This window comes from Chionomys nivalis, chromosome 2, assembly GCF_950005125.1.
Source record: "Chionomys nivalis chromosome 2, mChiNiv1.1, whole genome shotgun sequence".
Classification (NCBI taxonomy): domain Eukaryota; kingdom Metazoa; phylum Chordata; class Mammalia; order Rodentia; family Cricetidae; genus Chionomys; species Chionomys nivalis.
The window spans coordinates 67007115-67028384 of NC_080087.1; the positions used below are offsets into that span (position 1 = coordinate 67007115).

General features: G+C 41.7%; 1 protein-coding gene and 2 pseudogenes across 1 annotated transcript in view; 1 reads left to right on the top strand and 2 right to left on the bottom strand.

Moving 5' to 3' along the window:
- Positions 1-1245: 1245 nt before the first annotated feature.
- LOC130869625 (40S ribosomal protein S26-like) lies at positions 1246-1589 on the bottom strand (annotated as a pseudogene).
- Positions 1590-10023: 8434 nt separating this feature from the next.
- LOC130867948 (zinc finger protein 836-like) overlaps positions 10024-21270 on the top strand; it is a 58355-nt gene continuing 47108 nt past the window's right edge. The window contains exons 1-2 of the mRNA XM_057760173.1: positions 10024-10204; positions 15869-15963. Coding sequence (XP_057616156.1) covers positions 15934-15963 — 30 coding nt within the window. The 5' untranslated portion in view covers positions 10024-10204; positions 15869-15933. The remainder of the gene's footprint in view (positions 10205-15868; positions 15964-21270) is intronic.
- On the bottom strand, positions 13118-14277 carry LOC130864915 (ribonucleoside-diphosphate reductase subunit M2-like; annotated as a pseudogene).

Genomic DNA, 21270 nt, shown 5'->3' on the forward strand with positions numbered 1-21270 from the left:
CAACTTCTAGTAAAAAATGATTTTACATAGGGCATATAGTACTAAGTCAATGCTGTTTGAATTACCAGAGGTTTTAGTCACTCATTGTATGGAGGATATTCTCTTCTCTTAATTGTCTAATGAATGATTAATATTTATAATAAATGAACTGAAGAGTCCAAGAATAAGAAAATAAAGATATAGATCCCAGAAATATGAGTGTAGAAATAAAGAAATAAAGTTGTAAGCCTAGGAGAACGAGAACAGACTGTCAGCAGTTTTCTCAGTGGCTTGAGGATTAACTATTAACAGTGGGTTATTTCACTTTAAAATCCGTAGCTCTATTTACAAGGTCAAAGCATCTCTCTGCAAACTGAGAGCCAGCCTATGGATATGAGCTGAGTCAACTTTTAGGAAATAGATATAGGACCTCTGGGTTATGCATTATCCCTGCTATGTGAAACTGGCAGCATCAAAGGAAAGACCATGGGGCTTCAGTAAACACTTAAAAGTACCAGGGAAGACAATAGATTAAGTGCAAACACTAATTTAACTAAAAAATTCTGTTAATAGAGATTGTAAAATAAGGCAATCTGGGCAGTCCTGTCCAGACACAGAAGAAGCAAGATGTGACTACACCACTGAAAAAGGTACTGAGCCATGTGGCTAACACAGATAAGAATAATGGGTTAATGTGAGTTATAAGAGTTAATAAGAAGCCTGAGCTAATGGGCCAATCAGTTTATGATTAATGTAAAAAACTAAGGCAATCTGTATCTAAATTTTAACTTGAGATGGTAAAAATTCCTTTGTTCAAACCTAATGCTTGGTGCCCCTACTATAAAAGGATGGGTTCAACAACCAGCCTCTGCCACAGCCTAACAAACACCATCTCTGGCGGTTGTGTCAGCTAGCTGATAAGCTTCTGTGCCCCATGGTATTTTTTTTATTTTTATTTTAAATCTGCTTCTGGATTTCCTGGAATCTGGTTTCTGGAATAAAGTTTGCTTCTGGTTTATTAGACTTTGGTGGTCTGTCCACATCTTTGTGCACCCCCCACAGATCCAACAGAATTTAAAACAAAATTCATAATTTCAAACTATAATATTGGGTATGCTCTTCTTTGTTTACCATTACTGAGAATATGGTTCTGCTCTTTAAGTTCCTTTCTGGAAATTATTGCTTAAATTCTTTTGTTTTTTTTAAAGTTTAAGCTCCATTTTATTTTTCCAAGGTGTTCTCTTCTGTCTTTATGACGCCACTTCTTCACATGGGCTTTGGTGGAGGTCGTGGTACAGCACCAGCAGGTCTAAATCGTGGTGGGGTGTTCCGTCCTTCCGAGCTTCCCGAGATCGATTCCTGACTACCTTGCTATGAATAGCACAGCTCACACAGTAATGCAGCTTGACATAGAGTTTGGGGAGCACATAGGCATCGAAGACACTTGCTTCGGATATGTCCCTGACGGCAGCCGCCTCTACGATGTTCCGAATGATGAACTTAATGGCCTTGTCCTTGGGCACACAGCGGGCGCAGTTAGTGCAGCAAATTGGCTGCACATGGCTGCGGCCCTTTTTGGCACGACTGTTGTTTCTCCTTTTTTTGGTCATCTTGGAGCCAAGTCCCAAAAGAGGTATTGCTTAATTTCTATAAAAATGTAACACCTAAAACAGCAGAGTGTAGCTTATTAAATAATGTCACTACTAAGGTAAAAGTTCATAAAAATTATTTCTTGGTGTGGGAGAATTGTATTATGTCAATCATGTTTTAAATAAACGCTGATTGGCCAGGCAGGAAGTAGAGGTAGGGCGATGAGAACAAGAGAATTCTGGGAAGGAGGAAGCCGATTCCTGCCCAGACCCCTCCCCCTCAGAAGCAAGATGTAACCTACCCGGCTGAGAAAGGTACCGAGCCATGTGGCTAAAGTAGATAAGAACAATGGGTTAATATAAGCTACAAGAGTCAACAAGAAGCCTGAGCTAATGGGCCAATCAGTTTATAACCTAATGTAGACTCTCTGTGTGATTTTTTTCTGGGACTAAATGGCTGGGGGACCGGGTGGAACAGAAACTCCAATGAGCCTGGCCTTCATGTTACAGAATGGTGCCCATGTGGATAACTACATCCACAGAAAGCCTGAGAAAGCTTGGGAAAGAATAGAGTAAAGCATGCTTTCTTGGTAGCATCAGTTTCCTGGGTCTTCTCTGCTTCCTAGAGGCAAGCAAGTGCTCTCATCTAAGAGAGGCTTCCTGACTCAGCCTTAGCTGCAAAACCCTGCGGCTCTTTAAGAGGTCCTGCCACAAAACACTTAAATGGTGTTGATGAAAAGCTGACTGCATGCTTCTTGTTTTTCAGCCATAGCAGGAAAAAAAATTGTGCTGTTTTAAAATGCCAGCATTCTGGGATATCCTGCCAGGCCCTTTGAGGCAGGAGATCCCGCTACAGAGAGAGCATTTGACTGTGGAACTGTTCACACTGGCAAGGACCTTGAACCGCCACAGAGTTGTGGCAATAAAAATGCCTCTGGCGGTACCTCTGCCATGAGGCTGCAAAGCTAAGGAATGGTCTGGGTCTAGCCGTCAAAGCCACGGCTTTCATCCTCTCCTTAGAGACTCATAGTCAGAAAAAGAGAGATAAACATTAAAGAGAGATTCAAAAAAAAAAAAACTCTAAATGTTTTACATTGTGTTAAAAATATATGCAGGCTTTTAAAAAATGGGTTAAGTACTTAAAAATAAAAAAGAAAGAGTAGTTTGGGTGTGGTGGTACACACCTTTAATCCCAACACTTGGGAGGCAGAGGTAGATTGACCTCTGTGACTTCAAGTTGTGGTAGCACACGCCTTTAATCCCAAAGTTTGGGAGGCAGAGGAAGACAGACCTCTGTGAATTCAAGGTGTGGTGGCAGACACCTTTAATCCTAGCACTTGGGAGGCAGAGGCTAGTGGATCTCTATGAGTTCAAGGACAGCCTGGTCTACAGAGACCAATGGAACCAATCCAAGCAAAGATAAAAAAAAAAAAAGAAGGTGGAGTCTGGGAGATGCCAGCAGCTGCCAGACAAGCAAGATGTGAGGCAACAAGCCATGAGCCTCATGGTAAAATTGTAAAATAAAATAATAGAACTGGGTTAATTAAAAAGTAAAAGCAACACTAAAGCTACACAAAGAAACCCTATCTTGAAAAATCAAAAAAAAAAAAGGAAGGAAGGAAGGGATGAAGGAAGGAAGGAAGGAAAGAAAGATGGAAGGAAGGAAGGAAGGAAGGAAGGAAGGAAGGAAGGAAGGAAGGAAGGAAGGAAGGAAGGAAGGAAGGAAGAAGCAAGAGCTACATAGTAAATCTGAGCCATCAGCCAAACATATATATATATATATATGATTTTCAAGACAGGGTTTCTCTGTAGCTTATGGTGCCTGTCTTGGAACTAGCACTTGTAGACCAGGCTTGTCTATAATTCACAGAGATCCGCCTGCCTCTGCTTCCCGAGTGCTGGGATTAAAGGCGTGCGCCACCACCTCCCGGCCGAACTTTTATAATTAATCCAAGTCTCAGAGTGTATATTCAGGCTGGCAAACAGGAAAGAAACCTCTAGTTAAAACTGGCATGAAAACCTGAGGCTCTTGAATTTCGATCATGCCCAAGAAAATTAAGAAAAATAAAGTTTCTGAATGCACAGACACAGAGCCACACTGGGCTTCCTGGTCTCACAGTCCCATGCCAAACAGCAGTGCAGAGACATGTCGCCTGCGAGATGGAGCCGGGCACCAGCTGCTGTGAACTCAGCTGCAGGTTTGCAGTTTCAAACAGGCCAATCAGCTCCACACTGTGTGGCTGATTTAGCTATTGTTCGTACAGACAAAAAGTTTGGGGGTAGCAGCATTGCGGGGATGTTATACTCGTTGTTACTTCCACTTTAGAGAGCCTTAAAGGTTTTTGCCTTTAAGACTTCCTTCTATGGTTCAATGAAAGATGCCACAAATAGCTAAAGGGGGGCTACAAATCTGTAAAGATTTGAGGGGTAAGAATTCTACTCACACTAATGTTCCAAAATCCCCGGGCAGTTCCCCCAGCAGCTAGCGGCGGGAAATGCTGGCAAGTCCCCGGTGGGCTTCCAGAGCAGCCGTCAGCCCCGGAGGATACCCAGCGCGTGGGTAGGGACACGTGACAGACATATCGTATTAATCAGAACTGGACATTTATTACTTAGAGGAGAGAGAGGGAGAGAGTGAGAGAGAGAGACACGTGCGAGCACACCAAGAGGAGACAGCAAGAGAGATTCAAGATGGTGGGGCAGGGGTCAGAGGTCGCTGGGAGTGGGTGTGGCTTGTCCCTTAAAGTGACCAGAGACCAAAAGAATAACAGTCTTATCCTCTGGAGCTGAGTTAGGGGTGGTAAAGACCAAAAGAATAACACACACCAGGAATCAACCATCCATATTTTTTGGAGGGGGTTTTTTTTGTTTTGTTTTGTTTTTGTTTTTGTTTTTCGAGACAGGGTTTCTCTATGGCTTTGGAGCCTGTCCTGGAACTAGCTCTGTAGACCAGGCTGGTCTCGAACTCACAGAAATCCACCTGCCTCTGCCTCCCGAGTGCTAGGATTAAAGGTGTGCACCACCATCGTCCGGCTCCATCCATATTTCTTTATTCTTATTTCTTCTCTCTCATTTCCATCAATTCTCTCTTGCTCTTTCTTCTACATTGTTCTACACTGTCCCTTGCTCGACCTATTACAAATGTTCCCAGTCATATATAAAACCAGCAAGTCCCTACCAGGTTCTAGGAATTCTTTTGCACTCTAGAAAATCAGATAAGGGTTTTCATACACAGAGAGAGAGAGAGAAGAGAGAGAGAGAGAGAGAGAGAGAGAGAGAGAGAGAGAGAGAGAGAGAGAGAGAGAGAGAGAGAGAGAGAGAGAGAGATCTGTGGGACTGGCTAGTACATGTCTGGTGAACTCCTTAATGAAGAAAATTAGGGCCGGGCGGTGGTGGCGCACGCCTTTAATCCCAGCACTTGGGAGGCAGAGGCAGGAGGATCTCTGTGAGTTCGAGACCAGCCTGGTCTACAGAGCTAGTTCCAGGACAGGCTCCAAAACCACAGAGAAACCCTGTCTCAAAAAAAAAAAAAAAAAAAAAAAAAAAGAAAGAAAGAAAATTAGTTAATAAAGGAATTAAATCATCAGGGAATTCTTGCGGGTGTGGGGGGAGGTTAGGGTGCCACATTATTAGGTGATAGATAAAAGAGCTAAAAAGGTTTATTTTCAGTAAAATTATGAATAGGGCATGGATTGTATTTTAAATCAGTGTGCCAATTCTTTTCTCCCAATATGCCTAGAGACTGTGAGATAACTAGGCACCCTAGGGGAAGCTGATGACTCTTAATCAGCACATACACCAGACACTGCAGTTTCTACGGGCCTAGGTCTGGAGTTAGACTTACTATTCTTAGTGAAGAAGTGACCCAGGCCTCTAAATTATCAGTTCTGGGCTATGCTGTACTCAACTGTTCTGATCGTGGGTGTTGTGAGGTAAAACCAGAGAAGCAGCTTGGGCAGGTAGTAATTCTATGTCCTTGGAGGTCTGTGAATATCTCAAGTGGTATGTTCAATGTCTGGACTCAAATGTCTGCTCATAAAGACATACTGAAGACCAGCTGAGACATCCAACCTTGTGGACAGAGCATCTAATGGATGCTTGAACTTTCTGTTTACGGGCATCCATTGTTGTATTACCTGGACAGCAGTCTATAATATGTATGTATGTATGTATTCTATTACTCTAGAGAACACTGATTAATACACCACGAGATACAATCTCCCTGCAAACTCCCAGGCCCTCTGCCTCTTTTAATATTTATACACCCTCTTCAGAAATGATCCTTGGGCCTAAGGTGTAGAAGTGTTTACAGACATATCCAGTGGGCCTAGGCTGCACAACTCTGCATTTTGATTACTTATGGATTTTTGTACTTGTCTCTGACTGATGAAAAGAGATGTCTCCTGAATGAAGGGTGAAGACTAAGCTTACCTCTGTGTACAAGGAGAAATGTTTAGATTTTTTAAAGAGATTATGCTGGTTTAGTAAAGTAATTCCTCCAAGATTCATGTCTTCAGCAGCACAAGAAGGTAGCTAGATTTTCAGTATCATCCATGGTGTCTGAACTCTCTTTGTTAAGAGAGTCTTAATTCCAATGAAAGAGAAGTTGGCTACCATCAAGGTGTGCTTGCCACTATTGCATCCTTAGGACTTCCATGCTGGGATGACAATTGATGTGGCTCGTAGGCACAACTAGCTAGGACTGTTGGTTGTTTCCCTTCTTTCAGACTTTGCATGGTGCTCCCATGAATGCTATTCCTTGGGGAGCAATTTACTTTGAGACAAAGTCTCTGTATTTTCCGCTGTTCAAGAGTCACTATATAGAGCTTGCTGGCCTTGAACTCAGAGTTCTTCTTGTCCATGCCTCCTGAGGGCGGGGTTAAAAGGCTGGCATGGCCTTGCCCAACTATGTATTACTTTCGTTATTGTTTTTGTTTTTGTTTTGTTTTGTTTTGTTTTTCGAGACAGGGTTTCTCTGTGGTTTTGGAGCCTGTCCTGGAACTAGCTCTTGTAGACCAGGCTGGTCTCGAACTCACAGAGATCCGCCTGTCTCTGCCTCCCAAGTGCTGGGATTAAAGGCGTGCGCCACCACCGCCCGGCTTACTTTCATTATTGTGTCTTAGTGTTTTGTTTCATTTTTTGAGACAGGGTTTTGCTGTGTAGCGTTAGCTGACCTGGAACCTACTCTGTATCACAGGCTGGACAGGAAATCCAACTGTCTCCACCTCAATAGTGCTGGGATTAAAGGAGTGTGTCACTACTACCTGACCTGACAATTACCCAAGGTAACTAAACAGCTTACTTGACAGAAAAGAGTAACCACCTGGATCTCTTGCTCATTCACATTAAAGACTTCTACTACACTAAACTGACAACTCTAACTGAAATAGATGAGTTTTCAGGTTCATATAACATACCCAGTTTCAAAGCATGAAATAAATCATGTAAACAGAAGTATAAGTAGCAATGAGACTGAAGAAGAATAAAATGCCCCCTTAAATAAACATCAGGACCAGATTGACAGGATTCCATTAGAACTCCAAAGAACCAACAGCAAAGCTAACTACAATACTATTTGACATTAAAAAAATTTCATGACTCTTAGTATTACCTGATATTAAACCAGATAAACTGAGCATGATGGCACATGCCACATTCTAGAGACAGAAGTAGATTATTCTCAGTAAGTTCAACGCCACCCTTGTCTGCCACGGAGTTCCAGGACAACCAGAATTACACAGAGAAAACATTTTTTTAAAAACCAACAAAACAAACAAACAAACACCAACAGATAATGCCAAAACCTGAAAGAAATCACAGTCTGATGTGGTCATTTAAAATTTTCTCTGAGGGACTGAAGAGATGGCTCAGAGGTTAAGAGTACTGGCTGCTCTTCCAGACGTCCTGAGTTCAATTCCCAGCAACCACATGGTGGCTCACAACCATCTGTAATGAGATCTGGTGCCCTCTCTGACCTGCAGGCATACATGCAGATAGAACACTATGTACACAATAAATAAATAAATCTAAAATAAAATAAAATTTTCTCTGAGTGCAGGTTGGGGCACGCCTTTAAACCCAACTCTTTTCAGGCAGACAGATTTCAGAGATTTCGAGGATAGCTTGGTCTATAAAGCTAGTTTCAAGATACATAGGATTACAGATAGAATCCCTGTCTCAAAAAAAATCTATTTTGCCAGGCAGTGGTGATGCATGCCTTTGATCCCAGCACTTCAGAGGCAGAGGCAGGCGGATCTCTGTGAGTTCGAGGCCAGCCTGGTCTACAAGAGCTAGTTCCAGGACAGGTTCCAAAGCTGCAGAGAAACCCTGTCTTGAAAAACAAAACAAAACAAAACAAAAAAAATCTATCATTAACTATTTTACACTCACAAACACATATATGTATAATACAAGTACACTCTGTATATGTTTGTGTGTTTGCATCTCAAACAGTGTCCACTCTCACCTCCTACCTCTCTACTGTCCTGGTCTAAAATGCCAACTAATCTCTCTATTGTGTTTATCACTACTCATTTTTCTTGGGATCCACTGAGACTGATCAGAGACATCTATAATTCTGTGAGTCTGGATCTGTGTGTTGGAGCCTGGTGGGCTCAGCAGGACTACAGCTAAATGCAATGATTCTTTTCCTCCAATCCATCCATAGCCAACATTTGGGCCCTATAAGCCTTCCATTTCCTACACTTGTTATATATTTTGCTTGAGTTCTGACAAATTAAGCTTGCCTGGAGATGAGAGGGCGGAGTTAGTCACTAGTTAGCTATAGAAGCCAAGTAGTGGAGGATCACACCTTTTATCCGAGCATTTGGGATGCTCATGCCTTTAATCCGAGCACTTAGGAGGTGGAGACAGGAATATAAAGCAAGTGGAGACAGGATTCTAGCTCCCATTCGGTCAGAGGATCTGAAGAAGTCAAAAGACACTGGTGACTGCTCCTTTGCTTCTCTGATCCTTCAGCATTGACTTCGATATCTGACTCCAGGTATTTGTTGATAATACTATTTAGGGTCACGCTTCTTACACTGATTGTGGTCTAGTGTGTGGCCAATGCAGGTAAATAGAGTTGCTGTTGGTTACTGATTACAACAACTGTGTGGAGTCTAGAGCATAGCATGTCTTACCTCTTCCTCCTCTTTTCCTTCTCATTCCCTTTCCTAGATCTCTTCGTCAATGTTCCCAGAGCCATAGACAGGATGGTGTAACTGACATTTTCATTGCTGGAACCACATTCCTTACTTATTGTTTCTGCAACCGGGACAGCAAGAATCTCTGCATTCGCCCTTGCATTTTTTACTCCAAAGAATTTTTCGATATTTTATCTTAAATCACCTTTAGCATGAATCACCCTAACTTGTTTCTGAGTTAGTAAAATGACAAAGCCACCATCTAGGGGTGAGATCAGTACAGCTCAGGAGGAACTCAGCCCAGGGATGTTAGCAATGAACTCTGACTTCTTGAGACACCCAATTCTTTTCAAAATTCAAGTTCCTGTATTGTCTCTCCCCAAGGCAAAATTGAAGTATTTGGTTTCGGCTTCTCATGTTTGTATGTTCACGATGGGACGCTAGAATCTGAATTTAGCCTGTTATGGTTTGGCGTTACGCTGAGTGATATTTTGTTTGTGTTCTGACAAGGCTTGTGTGGAGATCTGAGTGCCAAGATAGCTATAGAGGACATGCAGAGGTGGCACCCACCATTAATACCAACTCTTGGAAGGAGGAAGCAGGGAAATCAGTAGTTCATCGACACACTGGGCCACAGGAGATAGAACCAATCAAAAAGAGAGAAACAGCTGGGCAGTGGTGGGGCACGCCTTTAATCCCAGCACTAGGGAGGTGATGACGGGGATATAAGGCAGGAGGAGATAAGATCTGGGTCCCATTCGGTCTGTGGATTCCTAGAGGTAAGAACTTTCTGGTGGTTGGCTGCTCTGCTTCTCTGGTCCTTCAATGTTCACTCCCGATATCTGACTTCAGGTTTTTATTGATAAAAGTAATTTGGGTTGCGCTTCAGGTGTAAGCATGTTGTTGACCAAGAGCCTACTACTCAAGTCGAGGTTAGGCTACCTGTCTTTTATCTGAAGGGTTCAGAACTCACTGTGGGGTCAGACACCGGGATGCAGCGTCCTCCTAGATCAGTTCTGGTTGTGGCTGGCAGCAAGCCTGTGCGGAGGCTGTGCAGAGCGGGTTTAGGGCAGCCTGACAGCTGGAGCTGTGTGGAAAGCAGCCTGAGACGGAGTGGGGTTTACAGGTCTCTAATGGGACGGAACACCTGTCAATCAGAAAAGATTAGTTGAAAAGAATGGTGCAACTGGAAAACTAAAAGAGATCCCCGTGGTAGGCGGGTTTAGGGGAAAAAACAGGTAACCGGAAGCGGAGGTATTTTGGGGCGGGGACAGGAGGAGCAGCTGGGAGGAATCAAGCTGAAGTGACTGCAATTCCAACATTCCTTGTTTCACTCGGGGAATCCTGTGGTGCAGACCTGGGAGCGGAGGAGTAGGCGGGTGTAGCGGAGACGCGAAAACTCCCCGGAGCCGCGGTGGCGGCGCCGGGCGGCCTGGGAAAGTCATCAGCGCAGCGGCGGGAACCGCAGCCCGGGGCCCTGCAACCTCCCAGGTCAGAGGAGCTGCAGGGCTGGGACCCAGCAGGGAAGGCGCAAAGGGGTGCAAGCAGTTTCTCTGCTGTTCAGAAGGAAGTAGGCTCTGAAGTTCGGTGTAAATGTCTTACCCTTGTCTGAAACATCTGTTTGTGGTATTTTGATGACATTCACGTGGTCATTGCAATTGGACAGGTTCTGCATCTGCTACTGTTGTACTTTAGGCTGTTTTGTCAGTTTTCTCCCACTCCCGTGATGCGGTTGTTTATGTGGCTCTGCAGTGCCATTTGTTGTGTTTTGTTTTTTGGGTTTTTGGTTTGGTTTGGTTTGGTTTTTCGACACAGGGTTTCTCTTTAGCTTGTCTATAGCTTTGGAGCCTGTCCTGGAGCTAGCTCTTGTAGACTAAGCTGGCCTCGAACTCACAGAGATCCGCCTGCCTCTGCCTCCTGAATGCTGGGATTAAAGGCGTGCGCCACCACTGCCTAGCCTGCAGTGTCACTTGTAATCACAGTAGGATAGCAACTTTTCCCTAGGGTTGCTCTGTACCCAGGGAATTTGTGTCAATATGAATTTTAGGTTTCTCTTTTTATATGAAATAATGTGGGAAGGTTAAATGCCATGGAGTTTGAACTGGTCACACAAACCACTTCCAGAAATATTGCATGTTTCACAGTATTATGTTCCCTTTCATCTGTGTGAAGCATCTTTCCATGTTCAGTTAGTACAAGGATTTTTAATTTTGTTTTCACTCTCTTTACTAATTTTGATTGCTAGTCAGGTTTTTGGTAAAGAATCTTTAAGAGAACAACAGGTGCTCTGAAGCATTGAGCCATCTCTAGCTGCCTATTAAGTTTAATTATGTGAAGAACAGTAATAGAAAATATTATAAATCTTTTTATATAAAACATCTCAAATTTTGACTTTACACATACATTTATTATTTCTTAGTAACCTTTTCTTTCATTGTTGTTGTATGTTTGTGTGAATTCCTAGACATAAAAATATAACCTACTCAGTCTGTATGTTTTCAGGGATGAACATTTGGTGTTGGATAACCATATGGTGCCCTCTTCTCTGGGGGAGACTATTTCTCCAGCTCTCAGAATTCCTTCATATTTGACTAGGGTTGAGGCCTAGTGAGCTTTCTCCCTTCCATGTTAGCATGTCTCTTAGGGTTGTCCTTGTTAAGCTCATATTAAGGCAGCGATTTTGTAAGATTTGATGCGTGTAGCTTCTCTGACATTTCTAGGAGACATAGTCTCACAGCAAATGTCCTGTATCTCTTTGGCTCTTACGATGTTTCTGCCTCTTTCTCAGTGATCCCTGAGCTGAGATAAAGGAGTTAGTTGTGTTGCTTATGTGTCAGTGCGGACTGAGCATCACAAGTCTTCATTTTGACTGGTTGCAGTTTTCTGTAATAATCTCCATGTGTCCCAAAAGAACTTTCCATGGTTAGGGGTGAGGACAACATTTATCTGTGTGAATAGGTAAATTTTTTAGAATTTAGTTTGTTGCGGGAGGTCCTTCTGCTCCTTCAGCCAATAGCTGCTGAGATACCAGCCCATTGGGGCGTGGTCTCTCTCCCTTTAAAAAAGCGGCCACTTCCCTCCTTGCTCTCTCTTACTTCCTGCTCTGCTTCCGGCAACTAGACTCCCTTCCTGATTGCGCAGAGGGCTGTTGTCTGGGACGGTGATCTGTAAGTTTTTTCCCCTTTAAATAAATAACCATTCTATTAATCATAATTCCAAACTAGCGTGGGATTGTTTGTGATTTACGCCTTTGCCTTCATCTGGCGCCCCATGTTGGGCGAATTCTGTTGTGGGAGCTGCAGGCTGCATTCCTGCCACCTAGCTCCCGGCCGCCTGGCTAGCTTATGCCCCCAAATAACGACATACAAACTGTATTCTTTTAAACACTGCTTGACCCGTTTCTATTAATGTGTGTAGCACCTTGAGGTGCTCTTACCGGGAAGATTCTAGCCTACGTCCATCCTGGGTCGGAGCTTCATTGCGTCTGCCCCAGAGAGCAGAGCTATGGCGTCTGTCTGAGGTGTCTTACCTCACTTCCTCTTCCTCCCAGCATTCTGTTCTGTTTACTCCACCCACCTATGTTCTAACCTATCAGGGCCAAGCAGTTTCTTTATTAATTAACCAATGACCTTCCTCCATTATTAGTTAGCAATTATGCTAATTTAATGAAGCTGTTCTCCTCCACGATCCCTGACTTCCCTAGCCCTGAGGAAACTTGCCAATTTTCCAGTACCAGGCATGATTTCCCTCCTGTTGAGAGGGTATTAAGTCCAATTAGAAGCTGTGGTCACCACCAAGGTTTGTATGCCAGTCTGTACCCTTAGCACTAGCATGCAGTGTAGATCAGTGTTGTAGTTCATAGGTGTCATAGGTGGGTAGGATTGTTGGGTGACTCCCTCCTTTAGAAGGCTGCATGTTGCTTTATGGGACCATGAAAGCCAATCCTCAGGCAAAAAGCTTTCAGGTGATATCCATCTTGAATTCTCTAGGTTTTGTGTCCGAAGTGCATGGATTCATCACAGTAGGGACTCAGCTTCAATCTCTGGGAGTCCACCATGGACAACAGCAATAGCCTATAATATTTTCCGTGTATCTTGGACAACTGTGACCAACAACTTCTAAGTAGGCTTCTCGTGGCTGGTTTCAGTGGTTTTTTAGAAACTCTATGGCTCCAGTGGGGATCGTTATCAGCCCAGATGGGAAGTCTTCATTTACAACATCAAAGTATGCGTTTACACAGACATATATGTATTATAGGCTATTTGGAGTAGATCAATGATAGTAAAATTCTTTATGACTGTTTAGACATCCTTACTGTTATGTTAGTTACCCTCCTTTTTTTTTTCTTTTGCTGATTTTTTATGACAAGGGGGAACAATAATCAGCAAAGAGCAGGCAGTTTACTCAGAAGTCAGCATCCAAGGTGAAAGAATTCTCTGCTGAATTTGAAATCACCCCCATCCTCTGATACTCGCCCACTCGCTTCTCAAAGAAGTTTGTCTTCCCTTCTAGTGAAATATTTTCCATGAAGTCAAACGGATTTTCTACTTTGAAAATCTTGCTGAACCCTAGCTCCAGCATAAGCCTGTCCACCACGAATTCGATGTACTGCTTCATCAGGGTGTAGTTCATCCCAATGAGCATCACAGGCAGGGCCTCCATGAGAAACTCCTGCTCTATCCTCACTGCGTTGATAATGATTTCTTGTACTCTTTGCTCCGACGGCTTGTGTACCAGGTGCCTGAACATCAGGCAGGCAAAGTCACAGTGTAAACCCTCATCTCTGCTAATAAGCTCATTGGGAAATGTAAGGCCAGGCATCAGTCCCCGTTTCTTGAGCCAGAATATTGACGCAAAAGAGCCAGAGAAGAAGATCCCTTCCACAGCAGCAGTTCTCCATAGGTAGCTTCTTTGTCCCCAATCCAACGCAGGGCCCAGTCAGCCTTCTTTTTCGCACAAGGCATTGTCTCAATAGCATTGAAGAGATATTCCCTCTCTTTGGAATCTTTAATGTAAGTGTCGATGAGGAGACTGTACATTTCAGAATGTATGTTTTCCATGGCAATTTGGAAGGCATAGAAACAGCGGGCCTCTGTAACCTGAACTTCTTGGCTAAAGCGCTCCACCAGGTTTTCATTGACTATGCCGTCACTTGCCGCAAAGAAAGCCAGGACGTGAGATATAAAATGTCTCTCATCAGGTTTCAGCGCTTCCCAGTGTTGAATATCCTTGGAGAGGTCCACCTCTTCAGCCATCCAGAAAGAGGCCTCGGCTTTCTTGTACATCTGCCAGATATCATGGTATTCGATGGGAAAGACCACGAAGCGGCGGGGACTTTCTCTCAGTAAGGGCTCATCCTCAACGCTGGGCTTAGTAGATTCTTTACTTTCTGGTTCGGCCAGGTCCAGGAAGATTCTCCTCGCAGCCTTGCTCACCAGGATGCGGGTCCCGCTGAGACTCGGGGGCGTGTTCTCCTTTTTGGACAGCTTGAGTCGCTTCAGCGGCTACACCCTCAGCTGCTGCTGGTCCGTGATGGTGGCAAGCAGGACGCGGGTGGAGAGCATGGCGAGCGAGGGCAGCGGCCGAGGCGACGGAGAGGGTGGCGGAGTGGCTAGAACCCGGAGCACCTGCCCTCCTTTTCTTTATGTCTATCCCTTTTCCATAATTAAATCCCTTCCCCCGTTTTCCATTTCCCCTTTCAGATCACTGGTACCCTGTTATTCCTGTCTCTATTGCTCCCCTAGATCTCACTGTAATCTCTTTTTCTCTTTTCTGGTTACTGCATTCACTCCAGGTTGTGAACTCACATCTGAAGATTTGGAACTAGGAATTTCCTATGAGAGAGATCATGCAATGCCTGTCTTTGGGTCTGGGTTACTTCATTCAATAGGATCTTTTTTAGGTCTAAACATTTACCTGCAAAACTCGTGATTTCAGTTTTCTTTACAGGTAAATACCATTGCGTATTGTATATATACCACATTTTCACTATCCCTTTGTCAGCTGAAGGACATTTGGGTTGTTTCCCTTTTACAGCTATTGTGAGTAGAGCAGCAATGAACATGGGTGAGCAAGGATCTGTGGAGTAGGATGTCAAGTCTTCTCAGCAGTCCAAAGAACAGCTTCAGTGGAGTTCAGTTCCCAAAGAGGAGGTGTGGAGTCAAGGGGGAAAGAAAGGGATGAATGCACATCTGAAGGTCCAGCAGCTTTCTTGTTCTCTCTCTACTTGTGCAGCCTGTGTGTAGGCTAGGTGCTCGTGCAGTTATGTTAGACAGTCTGAAATAATTTTTACCTTAACCATGTTGCATGTAGAATCATTTGATGTTCAAAATATTTCATAATAATCATTTAACTGGCTGATTATAACATTTTTCTGTTCCTCAGTTCTATAGTAGAGGCCTGTACTTTTCATACACGTCCAGAAAGGAAGACCCTGGCATCTCTTTCCTTTTTCATAAACCCACACTATTTCTATTTCCTCTGTATAGGCTCCAGTATATAGGGCAATGAATATACTTGTGACATCTTGAATCCAGAGCTGAGTTAAGAAATTTATCAGAATCTTCCCAATTGGTACCACAATCCATGGGATGCAAGGAAGACTCTTCTTACTGGGACTCACCTGTCATGGCATGACCCCACCCCCCTTTCTTCAAAGTTTTCTCTCAAAACCATACATTTATTTCTCTAGGGTCTGCATAATCAGAAAACTCCCCATTTTGCAAACAAACATGGATTGTTACTTCCCATTTCTCCTGTTTTTATCTATTCTTCACATGAAATTTATATTTTCCCATGTTCTTATGGATGATTCCTCTGACTCATCTGTACAATTTTTGCCATTGGTGTATTGTCTGTGGTTTTGCTTTGTTGAAATGAATTGCTTTACTTTGTACTATACTTTGTATTTTGTCTTGAACTGTACTTTTATCTCCACCAATTTTAAGGTAGAATTTTTCTGGATGCAACAATATTATTGGCAGTGACACCCCCCCCCCCAAGCTTCAAATGTCATTCCATGCCATCCTGGATTTGGGATCATTGACTAGAAACCTGGCCGTAGTCTGTTCCTTGGGTCTTTTCACATGTTTTGACGTTTTTCTTTAACTGCTTTCAGTATTAATTTTTTTTTCTTTTTGACCCATTATATGAAAGGGCAGCGAGTCATCTATCTATTCATTATTCCTGAAAGAGAAACTCAAAGAAGAGAAACAAACAAAATGGCCGATTCTCCAGTTAATTTGTCCCAGGTCAGTGGTCATGTCCCTTTTTATTTTATGTATGTATGTATTTATTTATTTATTTATGGTAGAAATGTTATAGTTTGAGACATCAGAAGCCTTTAATTGTTTTAACTTTATTATGAAAAATGTTGCAAAAAACAAGCAGACAAAAAAATTACACACTGAAATTCACCAGACCCAAAGTCTATACAACTCAATGTACTTTTATGCAGTTAGAGTTCCAGCCTCACAAGGGATTGTATATTTTTGTTGTATAACTTATTTTTGTGAACATATTTACCATGAAAAAGAAAAAAAGTTGACAGAATTAGAACTAGAAAAGGAATTATTTTTATACTTTTTTATAACTTGTGTTCATTACTGTATTAGTCCTAACTCAACCCTAATACTTAATGTTTCTTGTTCTCTTTTTCCATGTTCTACTGTGCCCACATATACATTATTTCCATATCCACATATTATTGACTAGATTCTGCATATGAGGGAAAATACGGTTTCTTCTTTCTGACACTGTATTACCTCACTTAATATCACATATTTTGAGTCTATCCATTCCTGCAAATTTTTATTACATGCATCTCCAGCTGAATAGTATTTTTTCACTTTATATGTATACCATTTTCATTATCCATTCACCTGTTGATTGACAGTTAGGTTGATTACAATAGTTTGCTTTGGTGACTACTGTAGCAGTAAACATGGGGTGTAAATATCTCTAAATTGGGGTACAGAGTACCTTATGTAATGTCCAGGAGTGAGAAGCTGAGTCTTACATTAGTTCTCTCTTCATTTTTTTAAAAATAATCTCCAAGTTGATTCCCAGAATGGCTGTATTGATTTATACATACCAACAGTTAATAAGGGTTCTTTTATCTGAGGTGAGGCAGTATTTCAAAGTAGTTTTATTTTGTGTTCCCATAATGACATTTTAGGAATCCTAAACACTTTTGTAATAATTATTGGCTGTTTGTATATTTGTCTTTGAAAGTCTGTCTTCAGTTCATTTGCCCATTTGTTGTTGGCAGCTTTATTTCCATGTTACTTAATTTCTGTCATTCTTGGTAAATTCTATGTTTGAGCCCCTAACCCAAGTGTCACAGGTATAGATTCTCTCCCATTCTGTGGGTGTCTGTGTGCTCTGCTGATTGTTTCTGTTGATGTACAGAAACTCTTTGTTTTCATGTTGTCCCATCTGTTGATACTTGGGTCAGTTCCTGTTGGTGTTCTTTCTAATCAAATAAGTCCTTGTCCATCTCCATATCCTCATGGGTAGTCCCTGTGTTTCCTTAGTATCTGTGTTTATGGTTTTAAATAAGGCTTTTGATCCATTTTAATGGATTTTTGTACACATAAAGATAAAAATCTAATTTCATTTTCCTGCTGGATCCAGTTTTACCTGCACCATTTGGTGAAAAGACCATATTACTCTAATCTGTCTTTTTGCCTTCTTTATTATTTAGTGGACATACGGTATTCTTTCTGGATCCTCTATAGTATTCTGTTATATTCCTGTACAATTGTCTGCCTATACCAGGCTCTCTTTAGGACTACATCCGTACTGTAACTCAGTTATGACTACATCTCCTGTAGCACTTTCTCAACTTTACTCTCCCCGAGTTATTTGAGAATAAATATCTCACATGAATTTATGACCTTTAATTTTGAAAATTTCTACTCTAGCATATGAACAAAAATATGTTTAAGCCCAATTGCTGTAGAAGATGTAACTATATCTTTATATATTAGTGTGTGAGGATGTCTGTGGCATAGAGGTTCCATTGGTGGGGTCTGTCGTATTTCCTTCAATCATGTTTATAAAAAGCACACGTTGATGAATCACAAAGACTAGTTGTCACATCTTAACAATCTGTCAAATTAAAAGAGACCTATCTTGATTTTTTAATGCAGTATATTACTTGGATCCTAGTACTAAAAATTTAAGCACATTAGACAGTGCAGAACATGGGTTGATGTTGCCATGAAACTGATGTTCTTGAGCGTAGATTCAGATTGTACTCTATCTGTATTTCTCTTTGGTGTTTAATATCACAACAGTGATGACATGTCCATGTGTTTGTTGGCACTGACTGTCTCAGAAGAATTGCTGCTCACTTTGTTAGGAAGCTCATTGAACTAATGAGAGTTCAGTACTTTTTATTTATCTTTTCTATCCCCCAAACAGGAGCCCACTGTGCAGCCCTTTCTGGCTGGGACTCATTATGTACCATTTATGGAATACATCAGGAATGAAGTCTTAGAGTGCTGACTGATTGGTGTGCATCAACAATCACATTTGATGCAGAAAACTTTTCTTCGTGATTGCGTTGCTCTAGTCAGTTCCTCTGGCAGCCATGACTCAATTCCCCTACCCTAAACCTGCAGTGTTTTACAATGGAGATTTGGGGAAAGGGCTGTGACCTGCAGGTTTGCATTTCTATTCCTGATTCATGGATCAGACAGAATATGTCACTCCTATGCACTTCCAGAGAACTAAAGAGTCATGAAACTACTAACCTAAAATACAGCATAAGTACTAAAAAGAACGCATTGAGCTCTACAAAATTCAGACACAGTAGCTCAGATTTTCTCCTGAGCCATTCTTCTGTGGTATATTTTATTTGCAAAACACTGAAAATGGACTATAATTCTCACACAATTTAATGTCTTCATTTACTCACAGGAAATCGATGTCACTTCTGAATCCATCTAGTTACTACACTTAACATGCTTACCTGCAACCGAAACACTATTTAATGTATTTTCAGACTTACCTCAATTTTTATAACTTTTTGGGAATGAAATATTCACCAGAACTTCTTGAGTTAAATTTTAGATTTTATCAAATGTGGCTGATGTAGATTTTTCTATCTGCTTGCCAGTGACTCAGATATTCTTATAAGAGTAATCCCACGGACTACTTCGTCAAATGTTGTAATGTTAAAATTGATAGTATACGTTGCTGTTACACACATCGTTACTGTGGAGGAAAAAAACAGTTGTTTACTTATAGATTCAGTCGTGAATTCTGTCTTCCATATCTATTCCTTTTGTTTAGTGGAATGGCATTGATGGAAGGGAGTTTATACGTACTAACTAAGCATGTTCAAGTACAATCATATCAGGCTGAAACATGCACAGGATTGATTCACTGTCGGTACTTGTTGTAATAGGAGCGGCAGGGCTGCGTCCCCGGCACCCAGCCGCCCGCATGGCTAGCTTATGCCCCAAATAATTACACGGAAACTGTATTCTTTTAATCACTGCCTGGCCCATTAGCTCCAGCCTCTTATTGGCTAGCTCTTACATATTGATCTAACCCATTTCTAATATTCTGTGTAGTACCATGAGCTGGCTTACCAGGGAGATCTTAACCTGCGTCTGTCTGGAGTGGGAGAATCATGGCGACTCCTGACTCGGCTTCTTTCTCCCAGCATTCTGTTCTGTCTACTCCGCCTACCTAATTTTCTGTCCTATTAAAGGGGCCAAGGCAGTTTCTTTATTACTTAACCAATGAAACAACAGATAGAAAGATGACCCACCTCCATCATTTCCCCTTTTTCTGTTTAAACAAAAAATGGCTTTCACTTTAACATAGTAAGATTACATATAACAAAATGGTTATCAAGCAAGAATTAAAGTTACAATATTTATATCTATTTTATCTTTTATCATAACTAAGGAAAACTATAACTATAACTAACCATTCTTCAACTCCATCAAAGACTCCAGAAGGATATAATATTACCTAAGTAAACAAGAAATCCAAAACTCTAGAAATGACAGAGACATCTCACTGCCTGGACAGTCACCCAAAGTTCTTTTGTACTGTTGGGGCATCCATCTTCAGCCTTCAGGCCCATAGTATCCAGCAGACATTTTCATCAAGCAGGAAATTCCAAAGACAGTTCAGTCACTTTCTGCTGTGTCCTGCAGAATGTCTCGCAGACTCTTTTATGAGTCAGGAACCCCAAAAAACCATCTCACCTTTAGGCAAGTTCAGCAGTCCTCTTTCTGCGGGTTCTTTGTGTCCAGTTTATGCAACAGTCCAGGCAAGAGCAGTTTCTTGCCCAAATGGCTATCAAACTCCTTAAGGAGCCTCTTCGGTGTCCATCTTCCTCTTGAAGTAGATTGGTGCTGCCAGGAGCAGACGTGTCTCATTATCATGAAAAGCCCTAAGTTATTAAAACATTTAAATGCCATATTCTGCAGTCTTTGAAAGATATGAAGAATGCCTATCTAGCTGAAATATATCTATGCACATCTAGAAAATCTAACTAACATGACTAAAAGCTTGACAATTATCGATGATTATCCATTAACAACCTATATACATTACATTTTTTAATGAACTATACAATCACAATACCTTAATAAAGATTAGAAATATGCATATACATATAACAAAATTGACCTTCAAATCCACACCAATGCAAATTATTCATATCTATATCATATCCCCCTTTAAATGTAAAAGAATATTCATAAACAATATTTGGGAATATGGGCGCAGTTTTTTTCTCTCCAAACTGCTTCCTGCTGAATGGGGGCGCTGTATTCAGATCTTTCATGGTGTAACCTGTGTGTCAGGGTCATCACAGTCGGCAGTTGAGTGAAGTAATTTTCTGAAGATGTTCACAGCAACCTTTCAGGAGGGCGTGGTCTATCATACCATATTGGGATAGAAGAAATCCACAGGGTCGCATCCTCTGTGAAAACAAAAGAAGACCCTCTCCAAAGCATCATATCCTTAGTCCCAAATTCTGAAATCATAATACCCTTATATCCATTCTGGTTTAGCTTGGCAGCCCATATAATGAAATGTCTCTCTGCACTTAGCTCCTTTCCAGTCAAAAATTTTAAAGAAAGCACAATAATACAAAAAATCCATACTCTCTGTGAATTTTCCATTTTTACGTGGCTTATTTTTCTTTATTTCTTTTCATCTATAACTATCTGTACTCTGTCTCTATAAAGACTTTATCCCCCCTTTTTAAGGGCATTAACTTTATTCTTCATATATATATTTTTCTCTCTCTCAAGCCTACGTACATTCATCCAACAGTGTCTGAATCAGTTCTATTGTGAATCTGTAATTTTTTTTAGTATACAGGAGCATTTTTTAAAATATTAAGCAGTTCTTAAAAACCTAAGTTGCACCATTTAGAGGTATTATGGTACTGCCTGTGTCCTGCCCAGTCTAAACCTTAACTGCGCTGTTATTATGGTAATTACGGTAGTTCCTGCCTGAGACCAGCAGAGTGTCGCATGGCGGAGCTGAGCTGCTTCTGCATCAGAACCATTTGGTGCTCCTGA